We start from the raw sequence: 20,139 nt of genomic DNA on the forward strand, positions 1-20,139 counted from the left end.
TACCGATGCTGGTTGAGATGGCATTAGACCATCTGTGATAAGATTCTGGGCAAACATCTCTGTATATATTCTGAACAAAAATATATTCAACTCAAAGAGTCTCACAAGATTCAGTACCAGTGTAGGGATGGGATGGGAAATGTTATGCTATGGATAACCAGTCCTTTCCAGCATCACACAAAGCTTAGACAGGGCTCAAAAGAGAGAAGGGTAGAAAACCCTCTTTCATACTGAAATCTATATTCACAATGTGTGAGTTTGTGTGTGTGTGTGTGTGTGTGTGTACACAAGATAGAGAGTGCACGCAAAATCTAATTCTTTGGGACTGCCAACCACATTCAGCTATATTTCTTTTTGTAAGGGTCAAGATTGAGTCTCTCAAGAGCCTGAAGGAGTGCATGACAACTTCACTTCCTGTCCCCTGCAGTGCACTTATTTACATTTGATTTCAAAATTCTGGTTGATTTCATGAGGCTGGACAGGGACAGCCAAGGGGGCCATAAAATGCCCAGTTCTGCTTTAATCAGATATTGTATCTCAAATTTCATCATTCCTGTCGCTATGCTAAAAATAAAAATTCCTTTCAGGAAAAGTCTTGATGATTAACAGAACAATGAAGAGTCTTGGTGCCCCACTGATATCCAGTATGTCTTAAAGAAAATACAACGGGCAATATCTACTTCAGTCGTATACTGCTATTCCAAACTGACCATGGCCTCTGAAACTGCTTAGCTATAATGCAGGTTCTGTATTAAAGGTGCTTCATTGCTGAACCAGCTGCTTCATTGCATTGCATCAATATTGATTCAGGGTTAGGTTTCTGCAACAAAATCTATTGCATTTCCATTAGCAAGAGTGCAAATGATAAAAAAGTTTCCATTTATATCTTTTGAATTGCACACTGCAGAACAAATGCTCTACTACACAGCAACTTGAGCCATAACCTCTTGGAAGAAAAAATGTTGTCTTGTTGCCAACTACTGTGCACCAATTCCTGATTTTTGTTTTCACTGTTGTTCTTATAATATTGACTACTGTATATACTCGAGTATAAGCCTAGTTTTTCAGCCCACTTTTTGGGCTGAAAAAAGCCGCCTCGGCTTATACTCGAGTCAGTGAAAAATTTGAAATGGAGGAGAAAAAGGGGCGGGGCCATGCCACTGGGTGACACTCGTGAATGGCCCAGTGCCCCTGTGAGTTTCCCCTCCCTCTGTGTCAGTTTGCCGCGCAGCGCGCACCGCACCATCCCCCCCTCACGTTCTAATGTAATGCAGGGCTGTCTTACGATTCCCCTTCCTCCCCCTCCTGCCGCTCTGCAACGATGTCGCACATCCTCCTTGTTATGGCAAGCAGCCACATAGCGATGTCCCACCTCCTCTGGTACAGTGATCCAATGATAGGAATCACTGTGCCGTGTGTCATAGGAGGCGGGACATCGCTCCCGCGGCTGCACGGGACATTATCATCACAGCGGGACATCAGCATCATGAGGTGAGTGAAGTATTTCATTGAATACACCGCTAGTTTACTGTTTTTCTTTGAAATAAATATTCAAAAACATTATTGGTATCTATTTTTATTTTTGAAATTTACCGGTAGCTGCTGCATTTCCCACCCTAGGCTTATACTCGAGTCAATAACTTTTCCAGTTTTTTGTGGTAAAATTAGGTGCCTCGGCTTATATTCGGGTCGGCCTATACTCGAGTATATACGGTAATTCACAAATTGAATATATGCAATGTTCGAAGGACAAATGTAGCAATATTACACCATCCCATGCTATAGTTGAAGACAAATATTATCAATCTTTACATGGGGAAATAGTAACATATTGTGTATGTGTGTGTGACACTTTGGATTACTTTTGCTAATGTGTGAGTTTAATAAGTGGTTGTGAAAACACTAATATTAAAATTTTTAAGCACATGTGCAGTCTTGAAAAATTGAATCACATTGTTGAAATGTGGAAGTTGAAGTTTTTCTGTAGCTATGGTTTATATATTGTGTACATAGTTAAATTCATTTATTTTCCTAATTCTTGCAGAGTGATATAGCTTATTTAGCATTTTGACTTCATGTCTAAACTGCCAGGGCAGAACAGGTAAATTATTTTACACTATTCTCATTTCAGTTTAGTGAAATGTTATTTGCTTTAGAAATTCTAAAGCTAAGTGATTTTGCTGCTGTAAATTTTAAATTGCATCAGCAAATCTAGTTGTCTATTCTGGATTATATATATATCTTTAAGTATTTTTTATTATAATATACCTCATCAACTAATAAGATATTTTATCAAAATAATTCATATATTTGTATATTTATGATTGGGTTGCCTCTTTTGAGGGAGTAGGACTGCCAGATAGATAGCAGAATAAGGGGGAAAACCCTTATATCAAATGCTGTATCAAATGAATAACAACAATAGCAACAACAACAACAATTATTATATCAAATGAGAACAAATAACACTGGCTATTTTGTAGACTAATTGTAAAGATTATCAGTGTCATTCATTGGCCTCTTTCGTATTTTAGTGGTTGTTATCTAAATCAGCCAATAGCAGCAAGGGGCAAAATCTGTTAAAAAGAAATGATGCCTAATTTTATTCATAATTTATTCATGATTTGTATTGTACATTTTAAAAACAATTGATTGTATTGGTGTCATATACTTTGATACATGTTTTTGTGAATTTTATGCAGTAATGATATCTTCTTTTATATCATATGAAATTAAAAAAGAGTTTCATTCTAATATTATAATGTAAAGCTTTTAAGAAATTATTTTAGTGACAAAAAAAGTATGGGGAACTGATGAGGCCCGCAGGAAGCTGTTTCCCTTCTAAACTATTCATCTAAATCACTCTGATCTGTTGAAAGAAATGTATTTAATATCTCTCTAAATATGATTATCAATCACAACAGCAATATATGAGTATTTTGAGTAACAGCCACTAGAATGTGAAAAGAGGATTCAGATAACAACCAACTGAAATGGGAGGACAGGGATGAGAAATTAGGTAGTCCTTGACTCACAACCTTTTGTTTAGTGGACTGTTTGAAGTTACAACAGCAGAGAAAAAAGTGACTTATTCACATTTATGACTGTTGCAGCATCCCCTTGGTCATGTGATCAAAATTCAGATGCTTGGCAACTGGCTCATATTTATTACAGTTGCAGCAGCCCAGGGTCATGTGATCGATGTTTTGTGACCTTCTGGCATGCAAAATCAATGGGAAAACCAGATTGTCAACTCGCGACGCATTCCAGACCTCTTGAGTTGCCAAAGGCAGGGGATGGGGAAATGAGCCTCGCAGCTGTATCAAGGAACTTGCATTTCAGTCAAAACAAAGCACATTTCAGCTGACAACGTCAAGATCATCTCCACGCAAACCCACATTGGCCGGAGCGACTTCTACAACCTGCGGAATTGCTTAGTTGGGGATGACACACCTTGGGGGGAGGGGAAAACAGAGTCAGAGCCAAGGTGCGAATTAAGTATGGTCAGAGTTGTCTTTACTTGGTTTGTGCAGATATGAAGCTCCTAGTAAATAACTGGATTTCTTTTGAAGCTTGGCTTGAGGCTCATGATTTAATTAGGGCATCAGTCAGAACCCTGACACAGATTTACTTAATACCTTCTTAACAACTGCAGTTATTCCCCTAAAAACATTTTTAAAAAATTACCAAAATTGATTGCAATGTAATATACCTTTTAGAGAGATACATTTTGATTAAAAACCACAATAGCAGTCATATTTATTAAGGATGTCTTAACTCACATGTTTGCATGTGAATGAAAAAAATTCTGCAAGGCAAATATTGTTTCCATAAATTCAAGAACCTAATCTATATTGTTTAAATTGTGCTTTTTATTTATGATGTTATATTGCTGTTGTAGGCCAGAAACAACAGGTATATATATCTAAAGGGCTGTTTGAGAAGCAGTTACTATTCTCCAAATTTTGCAAGCTTAGATTCAGCTAGGATTTTCTTTAAGTAGGTCTAAAGCCACCATTTAAAAAAGCCTCCTAATGTCCTTCTGTTGATTAGGCATTAAGGATGCTCTGAGCTGTTCTTGGTGGCTTTCAGGAATGCAGACTCTTTTACTTTATGCTTCTAAACATTTTTGTCTCATCTGTTATCCACATACAAGGAGTTAACAATAAATAGACAAAAATGTAGGTAATGAAGCTGTACAATAGAACAAAGACAGTAATGGTCACCTTATTTTTTGGCCAATAAGTCAATTTTGGTCACCTTTTTTTTGCTATTATTATTTTAGAGGACGATAAGCATGATCTCTGCTGAAAAATGCAGCACAGACTCTTCCTCTAGCAGTTAAAAGTATGTTCAAACAAAAGATAAAAAAGCTTTACTTCCTTAGCATAGTAACAACAAAAAATATAAAAAAGCTTTACTTCTTTAGCACAGTAGCAAAAAAAATATTTACAATATATAATACAATGTATATACAATATTACAGAAACATTTGCTATAATCCAACCTATTAGCTATTACAGTAATTGTGCTGCTTTTGTACAGTTGTGAGAAGTATATTTCTACCTTGTTTGATTCGTATTCATGACACCAACAAAGGATTATTGAAATAATTATAGCAAAATATAACAGATTCGATTGACACGTGAACATACCATGCCTATAAATGTGTAATTTTTTTTTTAAAAAAATCTTACTTCAGGAGAAGAAATATGAGATTTATTTCAAAATCAGAAAGATAAAGAAAATTTATGTTCCTACTGATAAATTGACAAAATGTTAGTACTAAAAAGGTAGACAATCGCTTGAAACTAATTGCTAGGAATGTTCTCTTTCTGACTCCAGCTCAGAGAAGAATCAATTAGCTCTTCTCAGGCTATGACCTTGAAAGATGCAACCCCAAACAGAATATGCTGAGTTGGAGAGAAAGGAAATGAGATTCTGCCATACACAAAAAATATCCAGCTTCAAAATTGACCTGTCAGGCTTTGAACTATACTTAGTTTGAACAGTGCAACGAAGCTCAATGCTTCCTTACATGTATATGCTTCACTCTCTTCCAACAATCCACCTAATTGATTTCTTCTACAATCCGCTCCAATAACATATAACCTCTAATTTATGATAGGGTTAGGTTGTAAGTCACCTCTTACCTCTTTACATTTTATGCCAAACCTATGTTTTTTTTTAACTTGTAACCTTGTTCTCTCTTATGTAAAGATGTTCATTGCTGCAAAACTTAAGATAGACTGATTTTAAATGCAAATGAAAACATAACCAAAGGTATCTCTCTATGGAATTAATGTGGAGTCACCTCCTTCCTTTATTCTGCAAATATCTGAGTTAATTGCATTACCAATAAAACCAACCAGCTGTTATAACTCCTTTTTTCTCCCTGTAGAAACTTATTCAGTGACTAGGGTATAAGCAGAGGCCATATTTTGGCCTAATTTTATAATATTGAAAGAACTAAATTCCTTAACAGTTTACAGACTGTTGTGGGCCAGGCATTTTAAAATTTGTATTTATAGGTCTTTGGTATTTTCTGGTCCTCTGGGAATAATTTTTTTTCTCCTGCTAATGATAACCCATTTGTCAGCAGTGTTATTTGGAAGGAAGAAAAGATGACACTGTTGTGTGCAAAAATGGTCTGAAGCAATCTTGATATATGACAGTTACTTAGCTGATCTTTACTATACAGCGATCCATCCTTTATTTGACAGGTTATCAGTTCAAGATAGGTAGAGCTCCAGCCAATACTTCAGTAATTAATTCTCAAAGCAAAAAGTACATGAAGAAGCTGCATTGTTATAACCTTCAATTCCTCTCAGTGAGACTCTGTCATCTGAAATATAATAACTAGGCAAGAACCAAACTGTAGTTGCTGAAAATGCGTACAGCGTTCCTGAAAGTGATAGGATTTCTGAATTGTATAACTCAAGTCATTCATACATGAAAGCTATAAGCCTAAAGTTATTAATCTAGCAGAAGAATTGCAAGAACTTGTGCAGACCTGATTTTTGAAATGGCAAAACTGTTTTAATGACAGAATTTATGAGACATGTATCTACACAGAAGAGAAGATGCATCTTTGATACATCATGCTCTCAGAAGGAATACCTACAAAGCAGCTTGGCCAGGGAAAAAAGAGGGAGAACATTCTTGCATCAAAAGTGAACATACATCAAAGGACTAGCAGTGTTCTTCACTGCATGTTCCTCTTAAACATTATGAATCACTTCAAAGCAGCTTTCTGATTCAAGACACACCATGCACGAACTGCATTATCACAACACTTGCATTTTAATAAACCTCAGCACTTTTGTTCTCTAATATTGGAGGTGATTCTATTAAAGATACAAAAGGTTAGAAATGATTTTGATAAAAATAAATGCTAACTTTCTTTCAGGGCTGCACATCAAATTATCCCATTACATTTTCATTACTTGCAAGTTTGGTATGTTAGTGAAAAAAATGTTTTCTCTGTTTTTCTGATTTGAACCATAAGACGAATGGGATAAAGTTATTAATTTAAAGTGATGGGTCAAGATTTGGCCAATCAGCAAAGAGGGGGTGTTTTGAGTTAAATTATTCAGATACCTTCAATCCTGAAAAAAGCTTGATTATATGGACTCCCTTTCTCTCTTTGAATGCCACACTGACCTACATTTCTCAAGTATTGCCTAGAAATGAGATGCTCCAAGTCAGATACATTGCGTTTTGATTCCAAACTGGTAGCCAAGGTCAAGAGAAATACAGTCTGTACATGCTTAGAGGCACCTTTGTTTTCATTGCTATACTATACATTCCAAGGCTCTTGCCATAAAAAAGATTCCAGGGTGGAATATAGCAAGTTATTGTTGTTTTTTTACCCAGAATAAAGAGCTATGAACAATATTAATGAATTCCACAGCAAAAGAGGTATTAATAGAACTGCATATAGCAATGAAGTAGAACTGCATATGACAATGAAGCAATCCTTGATAAAGGTTGTACAACTTGTAATATCAGAACCTAGAATTATTGCTAAAATTCAGAGCAATGTACTTTTTATTTTATTCTTGCTTTTAAGGGAGAAATGTATATGCTATGTGAAGGGGCAGATAATTTGTCAGGAATGCAAAATACGCAGAGGTTGAATAATAAAGAAATTTGACAATTCAGCTCAGATAAAATAAAATCACTGTAATGGACGTGTAAAGTCAAGTGACTTGGCAAATGGTACAGTAAGTTTCACTTCCCTCATATTCTTTTTGTGAACTTTCATAAAGGAATAAGTTAAAAGTATAATTTGCACTAACCATCATCAGTTTTAATGATCAGGAAAAAATGTTCACTCATCATGGTACTTTATGCAAAGTGTTGTGATCCAACTGGCATAGGAAGTGGGTGGGCGGGGGATAAAATATGAACTTACCTGATTTTGGTGCAGCTGTTTGGATATTGGTTTCAATTTCTTGTACCAGGGATGCAGTGGTGGGTCTTTTCACTTCAGGTTTTAGGCTAGGCAGAGGTAGCGAGGGTACCAAAGATGGCAAGAAATAATCATTTCGGACAGTGTTATATGGAGATGGATTAGAGGCAATCTCAGAAGTAACTACCATGGGGCCTCTGGGTTGCTCCATGATCTCCTGTGCGGCTTCATTGGTGGGAAGGGGGAAGTAGGAGGTTTGCGCTGCAGATGGCAACCAAGCAGACAGTGCAGTAGGGTCCATAGAGGTAATCGGATCTTGTCGAGCCCTACTGGGATCAAGGTGAGTAGGAGAATCATATTCAAAAATCTTGTCCACAAACACCCACTTAAGGCCAGCAATGCAGAGGCAGAGGCTGATCAGGCAAGCCAAGATTGGGACGATGCAGATCTTTTCGGAATTAAGGCAACCCGTCAGTCGCTCTGCCTCCAGGCACACACAACAAGTAGCTGCAAGGCCTGCTATTCCCTGCATCCTGGTTTCCTCCCTTTGAGTCTCTGGCATCTCTTCTTCACCAGGAAGCCCATCAAGGGATGCAGTGGGACTCAGCTGGGTTGAAGGATGTGGAGCTTTTTCCAGGCTAGCTTCCGACATTTTTGAGCCTGTATTTTCCAAGGGGAATTCTTCTCAAGAACGCTTAATTATAAAGCTTGTTTCGGGTCCATCCCCTTTCACAGGAAAGCCGGCTTCAGAAATCTTACAGCATCACAGCACAGGCATAAAAATAGAGTCCAAGCATCAGAAAAAATGATCCAACAGAAAGAGACCACCAAAGAATCTAAACCTTCGAAATTCTCAGAAAAGAAGCTTCTCATAGTGAAGCTTCCTCCTCCCTTCCCACTTTTCAAAGGTTCTTATTTTAAATTCCTAGTTTCTTCTCAAGCCATCCCCGGCTCTTCAAAACAAGGCAAGGAAAAGCAGAAAGCTCAATTCCTCCACAAAATTGGTTAACTGAACCAACAACAGCCCAAAGTGAACAGCCGGCTTCTCACCTTCAGCATCTGAGACTGGGGGCTGCTCAGGAGGAGGAAAACACAGCTGGAGTCATGCAGGAGAAGCCAAAGGAAAACCAGTAAGGAGGGTAGCAGCAGCAGCGGCAATGGCAGCAGCAGAGACAGTAACAACAGCATCCTGTTGTGCAAAGGAGCTGGTTGAAAGAGGCTGAATCATTACAGAGCAGCAGGTGCCTGCTTCCTGAGCATCATTCCCAGCATCATCATTATAGAGGAAGGAATAAAAGGATGGGGACTCTCTGCTCTGCGTCCTTACCAACTCCTCCTCCTCCTCTTCGTCCCTCCAGAGTACTCTTTCTCTTCCGTGCCTTCCTTCCTTCTGCTCTCTTTCCTCTTTCCCCACCCCTCTGCAGGGCTGGCCTGAGTTAAATCCGCACACCCAGCAAGACAGGGCTGCCAGGGACTTCCTATTTCATCCAATTAGATGGAATAGAGACGTACAATCAAAAAGAGGCATGCAGGAGCCAGAGAGCGGTCTTTTTTTCCTTTTCCTCCCAGTGTATGATCACGAAAGGATTCCCAACCATTAGAGAAATCTAACAAAGCTGCAGTGAGGACGGGGCGGGGAAGAAGGTTGTAGGTGACAGCCTTATGGGCTGGACCTCAGGCTGAGGCTGTTGGATATCCGATCCTTCCCAAGGGGGATGGCAGGCCTCTCAGCTGCAATTGCTTTCTGCTGCTACCTAGATATAAAGTTTGCCTTCCTATCAATCCAGCAAGTTAGAATCATAATGGACAGGATGAGAACATAATCCTCATTTTAAATTGGAAGTGTTTTTTTTTTCTTTTTGGTCATATGATCCAATCTGAGAAAGCTTGCACTTAAATCAGAATGTTCACATCAACAATCTATGATTTTGCTATGATGATTACTGTGGCTCCTGCTTTATTAGTACTGAATGAGCTTCACACAAAAGCCTTCAATGGGAAAAACTGTTATGTGGGACAACAATCTGGCTTTGCAAATATTTCATTTTTTTGTCTGAAAGTATTTAAAGGAGAACCAAATTTAAAGCATTTCTTCATTTTCTTTCTTCAATCTGCATTATTTTCTTGTTAACTAATGAACTGCTACCAATTCCAAAATAAATACTTTCAAGGACACTGATACCATAAATGAAAAATATACAAAAGTAACTATAAAAGGAACTTAAATCTGCATAGAAACATAACCGTGACTGGTCAAATGCAGAAATTATATAAATATTGACTTCACGATGAAAAATAGTCAAATGATAATTTTCAACGGCAATCCACTTTTGTATTGTATATAAGAAAATGATATGGACCATATAAATCACCAGGATTCAGTGTTTGATAATTTATTATTTACCAAAACCTGTAATTGTATTCCTTAATTTAACTATTTCAATAGCAATAGCCCTTATATTTAAATACTGCTTCACAGTGCTTTACAACCCTCTGTAAGTGGTTCACAGAGTCAGCCTATTGCCCCCAACAATCTGGGTCCTCATTTTACCCACCTCAGAAGGCTGGAAGGCTGAGTCAACCTTGAGCCTGGTGAGATTCAATCTGCCAAATACAACTCAACTGCTTTTAACGTTACTATATAAAACAGAAGTCTGAATATCACAGTGTAAGGGTTAGCAAGATTTCCCTTGGAGGTTGTGCAGTCCAAAGTGTCAATATATAGTGATGGAACATATTCTGAATCCTTAAAATCTACAGTTTTTCAAGATTACGCACTGTATCAGTTTCTCTGGCCTCAAGGCACTGTGGAGTAGCCTCATTAATTTTAATCATTCATCCACTCTTAGTTGTTCAGAAGTATTGAGTAAAATATCTTCTGTTAAAATTAATAAAAACTAATCAATAACAGTAAAAACAGAGATTTTCAAATATGTAAACATAAAATGAGTATAGAATTATTCATAGGAGTAAACACATCAAAACTGATCAAGTAAAACTGAGGCAGCAAAAAATGTATGCAGTTCTATTGATGGAACAAGTTCAATGGTTTCTATTAATTCTCCAAAGATTTCACATTCCTTACAACTACTTTCCTACTTACCTACCTCTCTCATCAAAGGCAGCAGACAAATTGTTTCTATACTGCTGCTATGAAAATCATATGGGTGTAATGCTATTGGGAGTTGCGCTTGACTCAAAGGAGGTTACCATATCTGAAGTGAAAAGATATTGGCAATCACTAATTAGGATTTTGCTGCCCTCTAGTGGTTATCAGGATTCTTGCATCCCAGGTGATGGTAACTTGAAGGAGGACCTCTCACAAGCTTAAGTTTTCCAACCCAAATATTTGAGGCCATGATGGGAATATGCAGTATATGTAAATTTTGCATTTTGGCTGAGGAATTCTATAAGTTGTAGTCTACTCATCTTAAAGTTGCCAAGTTTGAAAAATGCTGATCTAGAGGTTTCATTGGGTGGAGAAGTATTCTGCATTATTCTGTATTTAAGCCTGAATGCCTTTTCAGAAAACTAAAGACTATTTTGACTTTTTGATTTTTTTTCCAGTGAAAGCTTTTACTAGATCTGCTGAGATTGTTGTTTGTTTACCCTATTCAGCCATTTTTGCAACTAGAAAAAAAAGCCTTTTCTAGCCAAAGATCCAGTCCAAAAGAGGGAAAAAACCTCATTAAAAATACAGGAAGGTGATGGCTCACTCCCATCTTTATTCCTATTACATCCTTGCAGGAATATACCTGTACTCTCTAAGGTGATATATATAATCATGATCAGTGATCAATCACAATCTTATTCTCAAAGAGTCTTAACATATCCATTTCAGATGTCTTTGAACACATGCATAATACCAGCTTTCACATTCTCTATCTTTTCAGACCAACTTTATTTGAAATAGAAGTAAATAAAATACTGTTCTCTATTTTACGTATATCATCAGCTCAAATGGCTGAAAAGGAAGGTATAGTTTTTAAAAAATCTACTTCCTTTGCAGTCCCTTTGTTTTCTGTTCTCCATAATCTTCTGTGATAATCAGAATCTAATATCTGCCACATAAGACTGCAAGGGTTGGGTAGACCACAAAACTGTAATTTTGCCTTTTGTAATGCCTGACCTTAAAATAAACACAGGTTGTTCTCAACTTATAACAGTTCATATAGTGACATGACTGTTTTTCGCAGTTACAACCTTTGCAGCATCCTCATGGTCACATGATCCAAATTTGGATGCCTGGCAATGGCTCATATTTATGACGGCTGCAGTGTCCCGGGGCCTTGTGATCACTTTTTGTGATCCAATAAGAAATGAGAAAGCCAGATTCACTTAATAACCATGTACTAATTTAACAACTGCAGTGATTCACTTAACAATGATGGCAAGATAAAATGGACAAAACTCACTTACAACTGTCTTGCTTAGCAACAGAAATTTGGAGCCCAATTGTGGTCGTAAGCCGAGGACTACCTGTAAATTTTACTTTCACATTTTAAGCCAAACTTTCTTACTTTGCACTTTCCTAATGTGCAGGTTAATTGAAATACCCTCAAACAATCCTCAAACAAAACACCAAGCAGGCATTATTATGTGAACAAAAGCCTCTTCAGAAGTCAGGTGTCAGCTGTCTCTTGCAGCCATAAAGGGCCATCTCCACTGTCTGAAGGGGAGGGTTGTACCTGTATATGTACCTAAAGACCAATAGAAACTGGGTAGAACACAATCCATTAATGACAAGTTATAGATTCCTAGAAAACCATTGGCTTGGAAGAAGAGGGAAAACAATACTTCAAAACTGGAATAGCTAAGGGTGACTTAAATTAAGGGTGACTTTAAGCTACTGAGAGATAGATTGCACAAGAATATCAAATGGACATGGCATAACAAACTGTTAAGGAGCTATAAAGTTATTACTTTACAGGGTAACAGTTGATAACAGTACAAAATGTGAAAAAAATCTTCAACATTAAAAAGAAAGTCTTGTCTCCCTTAGGATACTTTGCAGTTCCTTTTTCTTTTTAGTGGATCTAGTACAAAATAATGTCATGGTAGGTTTTATGGAATATCTAATATATTTCATCAAATCATAGCTTCACACAATCCTTTATAAGTCTATGGAGATTCTCAGTCATCTAGGCCATAATTGTCTCAAAGGTGCTTTTTTTAAAGAGCCAACTGGACTTTATTTTTTCTTTGAAGATGTTTCACTTCTCATCCAAGAAGCTTTTTCAGCTGCAGAAGCTTCTTGGATGAGAAATGAAACATCTTCATGAAAAACCATAAAGTCCAATTGCCCCTTGAAAAAAGCACCTTTGGAACAATCCTTTACAAGGTTTCTAATATGCTGGTCACCCCTGATACACTCCAAATCTTACTGGAATCCGATATGAAGGTACTCTGGAAATTACCAAAACGTTAACTTTCCATCATCATTTTTATCTGCTAATAGCTTTAGGATCTCAAATGTAGAAAAATACCTTTTTTTCCTGGGCTTATTAAGAAACCAGCCAAACAAAGGAAAATACAGAAAGGAGGAAAATAGCAAAATATACTGCTCCATAGTGGTTTTTACAGCATTCTTTGACTGATTTTCAATGTCAGCATATTGTCCCCAACAATCTTGAGTCCTCATTTTATTGACCTCACAAGGATTGGAAGGCTGAGTCAGTCTCCAGCCATGTTAGGATTGAACGCCAGACTGTGGGCAGAGTTAGCCTGCAGTACTGCATTCCAACCACTGTGCCACTAAGGCTCCTTAGTTAGGGTATTAAAAACTATTTAATACCTAACTAAATCACTTCAAGGAATAGTATATTCAATCTGCAGAATGAGTAGCATAGAACCTGCAGTAAAATAAGTGTTTGCCACAATGCTATTAATCAACATGCAACAAGGGTGATACTTTCTTAGTATATATTTTCTTTTTGCATTAAGGACGGTAGATTGAATTTTACCATCCCAGACTGACAATGACTATCTCAAGGGGGTAAATACAGCTCTCATGCTATTTCTTCCCCTTCCTTTTTCAGTCTCCTCCTTTTTGTAATATCCCATAAAGATTTCCCTTGCTTGATTAGATTGCTTTCCTGGTTTTATTTCCAGCAGTCAGCTATTATTGTAACACAGCCATCCATGGGAAATACACACAGCAAATCAGTATCGTTGTTTTTTTTTTTTTTTGTCCTTGGCTTCTGATATACATCAGTTGTTTGGCAAGAAAGGGCGAGGTGAAAGCCCACTTATTTGCTGATTTTCAGAAAACAAGAGTTTTGTCCTTACTCCAAGTTGCTTCTGTGGATTGTGCATGCATGCTCTTTGATCTTCCATGGTACAATTAACCAGAGTTCCCTGCAGCCTGGTTGTAACCATTGAGGATTTCAGAAAATCTAAAGGGAAGCATAGCTAGCAGGTATATTGCTACATATCTGCTATGAGTTCATTCCCTCTCTGTAGAAATTAATGTTTATGCATATGTGGTGGCCAGTATTATTACTAATTTATTATCTTTCTAATAATTTCTTAATTAATGGGGGAGGGGGTCTGAATCAGCTCATGGAGTAAATGAAATTGTTCTGTATGAGCCTCCAACCTTTAATTAACCTATTTTTAAAATGCAGTTATATATTTTAAATGATGATTTATTATTTCTTCTTTTAAAGTTCTTTAGCAGTTTGCTCTAGAGTTGGCAAGGTTTATAAATTTTATTGAAATATTACTTGGAACGCTGTCTGATGCATTTTCTATATATCACAATATAAATAAATAAATAAATAAATGCCTGTTATTTATTGCTACATATATTAACTACAACCTGCAATACAGACAAATATGTTAAGTGAAGAATCAGTGGGGAGCAGTTCTTCCTTCCACAATATGAAAATTATATCATTCAGGGCTTAGTTCAACATTACATAATATAGAAAATTATGAGATGAAGCATTATATATTTTATATTGCATTTGGTTTTTAAAATTGGCTGTTTGTATTTATTTTACCCTTTCTATGTTTGGTCTATGATAGTAATAAAGATTTGAATTGACTAACCAAATTGAAAGTCCCTGAGCAGAGTGAAGGCCTTCCCTCTGGCATAGCAGTTTATTTTCACCTCAGCAGGGTTGATCCTCGAGGAGTCCCAACTTCGAACTGCATTGCCATTATGACTCCAGATGCACAGAAACACACAGAATACACAGAGCGAACACAACTACACAGAAACAAGACTATCTCAAAGGTGCTTTTTCAAAAGTTTTTTTCCCTGAGGAAGAAGAAGTTTAGTCTTTGTCATCTTCTTCTTCTTCCTCAGGGAAAAAACAGTCCAGTTGTCTCTTGAAAAAGCACCTTTGAGACAACTGTGAGCTGGATGACTGAGAATCTCCACAGACACAGAAACAAGACAGTATTCATATTAGTCTTGTTCTACCACAACTACGTATATATTCACTCAACAATTATGGTACAATTTTACACTACCTTGTTTATTTATTTATCAAATTCATTTGCTACCCATCTTGTTGTTTTTAGATATTGTATTCAAATAATGTTAACATGGGTATGATTTTGAAAATGCTATTTCTAACATTTTCAAATATGATGGCTTTCTTTCCTTATTTTTTTGCAGGAAACTTTTTTTCCCTTTAGAAAAAAGAGAAGTTTTGGAAGCTTCTAGGAAAGTTTTCAAAATTAGAGCCCAGATAGAAGTAGACAGAACGTATTTATATACTTGGAATTCTTATCAGCTGATACAGCATCCACGTGAAATGTGTTTGTTAAAAAAAAAAAAATCAAGATATTGTTAACCATTCATTTGTTAGCACAGAACACCAAAAGGCCTGTACAGTGATGTATTAGCAATCTGATAATTTACAAATATGCATGTTGAGTATTCCTAAAGCAAGCATGCACATAGGCAGTAAAATTTTGTTTCTAAACTCAGCTTTATGGAAACTCCCTTGACATGCTTCTATTGGTCCATTATAAATGTTGTTATATCTGCTAAATTCTGTATGCCATTTCCCTCCAATCAGAATCCAACAATGACTTTCATATCTCCTGAGAAGTTAAAATGGATTTTTTTTTCTTTAAAACATAATACAGCCACTCAACACATCAGATTCCATCACATCCCAAATTTCCTGCATAATAGAACAGCATTCACTGGACACTAAGTTATCAATTTTGATATGGGAAGGGCCAAGCTGGGCTCTACAAAGAAAGCGAGAGATATTAGATGCTACAATGAAAAAGATGCATTTTTTACAAACTTGCTAGGCTCCTCTTGGATGGAAGATAAAAGTTGCACATTATTGTGGTCTTCCTAAATCAATTTGCTGTCTTGGATATGATGATGATAAATAGCCTACTACCAAGGCTCCTATCCACAATCTATTCTATAGGTGGATAAGAAGCAGGATGCTACAGTTCTGACATACAGCAAATCATGAGTGCCTTAACAAATTTGTTTTTATTAAACGCAAATTTGTAAGTTGAAACAAACTTGGAGACCTTCCCATTTTTGGTATCAATACCATACATGTTGAAACTGCTATAAAACACACAATGCAACACATCAACTTAATAAATACAGAAACACTGCTTGATTAGCTTAGTGCGTCAGATGGATAGGTAAAATCCCATACATAATATCAATCACTTAAAAAAGAACAAGGACATTTTGAAATTGTCAAGTGTGGAAGGAAGAAACAGTGGGTATTAATCCTCTACATTTTTTTATTATAACAACCAGTACAATCCCAAAATAATTGATGATTTCAAAAGTAACCTGATGTTTACTTAATAATAGTAACTATATGCCCTGTTTTGTCTACATTTGCCCTCCATCTCTCCCCCTGCTCAATAATCCCAGGCAGCATCCTTCTATAAGTGAAACTAAATGCATTATTTATGTGAATGAAGATGCTAGAAAGTCTATATAGCTTTTGAAATGGGAAGTTGTAGTTCCTGGCAAAGAGAAGCAAGAGCCTGTGCATTAGGTGATGAGACAGACCTAAAGCCTTGCCAAATAGAATTGTTAAGTAATGACAAACAATTTTTTGGGGAAAATTCATATATGGTTTTGGAAGAACAACCCAGCAGACAGTCTCAAATTATTCTTGTAGCAATTAACTGATTGTAAATGGTTTGGACATTTCCTTTGATCTATTGATGTGATTAAATGTAAATGAGTTTACTCAGCAATTTCTAAAAGGCAGACAGTGAACACAATGATAAAAATTAGTGGTTATAGAAGAAAAGAATGAGAAATCTAGTACCTCTTAAACCCACACACACACACAAACACACACACACATTCTTATAATGTATAGTTTCAAAATAACAGAACAACAGCAACAATTGTGGAAGGCAGGACAGCAGCATTTGTTTCCCAAAAAGTTAAGAGACTTTTCATTACAGATGCTTGCCATGCTAATGTTGGCATGTACAATTGTTGCATTTCATAATTAATTTTTAATTTAATTTTTTTAATTTTATTAAAAATGCACAGATTTATGTACCTATTGAATTTTCAAGATATAGCAAATCCATGACTGAAAAAAAAAAGTTGATGATGTATCAAACTTGTAAGATATACAAGCTTTTTGATAAGATGTAATATGAAATTTTAAAATGTCACAATTTTAAAAGAGGTGTTTGTGTCAGCTTGTGTCAGAAGAGCAGGTTAAGCAGAATTCTATTCTAGTAAGGTTTCGTTTCTAAAGAGATAAAACAAACCCAGTTTGGTTCTCTAGTTTTTCTTGATTTTGATCATTCATTCATTTTTGTTAGTAATATAACAGCTGATGGTATTTTTACAGAGTTAATAATCTTCTCCCCACCCCCTTGCCTATATGAATCTGAGCCCATAGCAGGAAGAACAGCAGTCTTCCACTTGAAAGATGGCTCCATCAATCCCACGAGGCCATTGATTACCAGCAACCTCTTAGCTAGACTCTGACAGCTGACATATACTTTTTTCTACTGAAGCCTTTCAGCGTGTTCAAGAAGAGTGCCTGGCTGATATATTCTTTACACTAATCCTATTATAGAAAAAGGCTGCTTGCTAATGAAATAAATGTATTCTGCCCAACTAGCAAGGAAGTATAACTTCCCTAAATTGATAAATTATACATGTGTTCTACCTTACAAGGTCACATAGAAATTCCAGAAGAGTGGCTATATTAGCCTGGTGCCAGAAGAAGAGAAAGCCTCTTGTGGGAGAAGCAACATTCACAAAACTTTATCAGATGTATAAAGGAGCAGATGTATGGCTAGAGAGGAGAAAATATAAATCAGTAGAACAAAATCCATACAACGGAAAAATAAACCCCAAGTACACACAGATTAGGAATCAATAATTTCATGGGAGTTTAAAACAGAAAGCCCTGCGTCTTTGCTCCTTTGCTTGAAATAAACAGCAATTTTCCTACTTTCCTTATTGTACTATATGACTTTCATTATTTACTATAGTAATATTGTACTATATTGTACTATAAAGCAATGAAAATACCTTGTTATAAATCCTATAGATAAAAACAAATTGCAGGGTTGCTAGGTATAAGGTTTTATATCTCTATAAGTGTTTTTATGATATTATAAACATATCTTGAAGTATACTGATTATATAGCATTTGTATAATTTTTTACTTTTATTTTATTCTAATAATTTTAATTGCGGTTGGAACTTTATCCGTAAAATATTTGTATACTATACATGCCATCACAGATACCTTGCTAAGATGTAAGGAACCTATTTTGTTATTTAATTAATATCTCCTCTTAGACCAATATTAACTCTCAACAATTGTTACAGAGTAGCATCATACATCACAATCTATTTGTATTTTCTGCAATTATGATTCCCATGAATTTGCGTGCATGTTGGGGAAGATACAAAGGCTAGACATAGTCTAACATGAGATAAATAAAGTTTTCTATTGATACAAAATATAAAAGCAATTGTGTAGGAATGGCAGACATCAGATTTTCAGTGTTTTAATGATCTTTTCACAGTACGAAGGGTGAAATTAAAATCTATTCATACGTCCATCCATCCATCCACTCATCCATTCCACACTATAATCACTTATTCCCAATTCTAACATTGAAAGTGGTATTTTGAGCATGTATCTTTAATCTCATGGCACTTTCACATTATTTTCAACATTGCAGTTGGACAATTTGGGACTAACTTTATTTTTATTTCCTGTTGCTAAAATTTTCTTGCTATTTAAGTCTTTTATCTTAGGGTTGGGAATCATAAAGAGATTTAACTTTCTCCTGTTACAATGATGTGAAGAGACTAGGGAGACTGATCACGCACAGAGCCACAGAATTGGAATTATGGGTCATTAAAACACTGTCCAATGTTGCAGCTGTCCATCTAGGATGTCAACCAAAGGATAGAATTTCCCCAATTTTAGAATCTATCTGGCTTTGATAGTTGAACCCATCAAAATTGACAGATGTTCTTTGACTATGTCGACATGAAGCTTGAACTGGAATCATAGTTTTTATACCACTTTAAAACTTCATGTAAAATATACATATCAGCAGGTTGGACTTTCTGAATTGTTGAGAATTGTGCAGTTCTATTTTTTTCCCCTTGTTATCATTTGCTATCCAATACCCATACCAAGTAGCTGGCATGTTGCTTTTCTTTCCCTTTTCTTTTGAATATATCTGAAGAATTTTTTTAGTGACTTTTGCTAACTTCAGCTTATTGTGAGCTTCAGATAAGAAAATACATTCACATTTTCCTGAAAACATACAGATATTTAAAATTATAAAACTAGACATCTACATTAAAAGAATTTTTGCTGCAACAGAAATGAAAGATCCTAAAAGATCCTTTGTCTTATTAAGGACTCATCTTATTATGGATCTGGATTCCAATGTCTTATTATTATTTCCACTAGCCTATTTTCCAATTTTCTTGTTTCACACAATATTCCTTCCCAAAAAACTTTCCTTCCCCAACTGTTTCATCTGTCCAAAGACATTCTGTTTTTTTAAACCATTCCAATTTTCATCTCCTGCTCAGTCTTATTTCACCCTAAAATACCTCTTCAAATTTATTTTAATGTGAAACATAGTTTAACTGCACTCAGGTAAACTCTTCATAAAATACATTTATCTGATTTACCATATTCATGTGCCTAATTCATTACATAATCAATAGAAAGAAGTCTGTATCTTGCAGAAAATCCTTAGAACGTAATCTTAGAATTTCAGGGTAATAGGAATAAACCCTTCAAATTTTACTAGACCAGAGGTGTCAAACTGGCAGCCTGCGGGCCGAATGCGTCATGTTCAGGTCACGCCCACCCCAGCTCCACAGAAGCAAAAAAGTCATGATACGTCACGAAAAGTCATGTGATGCAATTGAGTTTGACAGGCATGTACAAGACCAGTGATGGCAAACCTTTTTGGCACAGAGTGCCCAAACCGGAACGTGCATGCATGTGTGTGCACCAGAGCACTGGAAACCCAAAGATCAGCTGGCCATTGCACACATGCCTATTTTTTGGCTGTTTTGGGGACCATTTTCAGGCCGTTTTGAGCCTGAAAAACGCCCCCCAATGGCCTGTTTTTTGGCTGTTTTTCAGGCCATTTTTATCTGTTTTCTAATGCTGCAGTGCCCACAAAGACCAGCACGCATGCCAGAAACCAGGAGAGCAGCTGACAACGGTGCATGTGCCCACAGAGAGGGCTCTGCATGC

At 36.3% G+C, this 20,139-nt stretch overlaps 1 protein-coding gene across 7 annotated transcripts in view; it reads right to left on the reverse strand.

Moving 5' to 3' along the window:
* Nucleotides 1–20,139, reverse strand: part of NRG1 (neuregulin 1) — a 162,685-nt gene that overhangs the window by 74,375 nt on the left and 68,171 nt on the right. Inside the window, exon 1 of one of the 7 annotated variants that reach the window (XM_032214211.1) lies at nt 7,418–9,133. The exons of 4 other annotated variants lie outside the window; for them this stretch is intronic. In XM_032214211.1, the coding sequence (XP_032070102.1) occupies nt 7,418–8,066 (649 nt within the window). In that variant the 5' untranslated portion in view covers nt 8,067–9,133. Of the gene's footprint in view, nt 1–7,417; nt 9,134–20,139 lie in introns of those variants that run through there. 2 more of the 7 variants (XM_032214213.1, XM_032214212.1) reach the window with 2 other exon arrangements.

The sequence above is a fragment of the Thamnophis elegans genome, chromosome 3 (assembly GCF_009769535.1).
Source record: "Thamnophis elegans isolate rThaEle1 chromosome 3, rThaEle1.pri, whole genome shotgun sequence".
NCBI classification, from domain to species: Eukaryota; Metazoa; Chordata; class Lepidosauria; order Squamata; family Colubridae; genus Thamnophis; species Thamnophis elegans.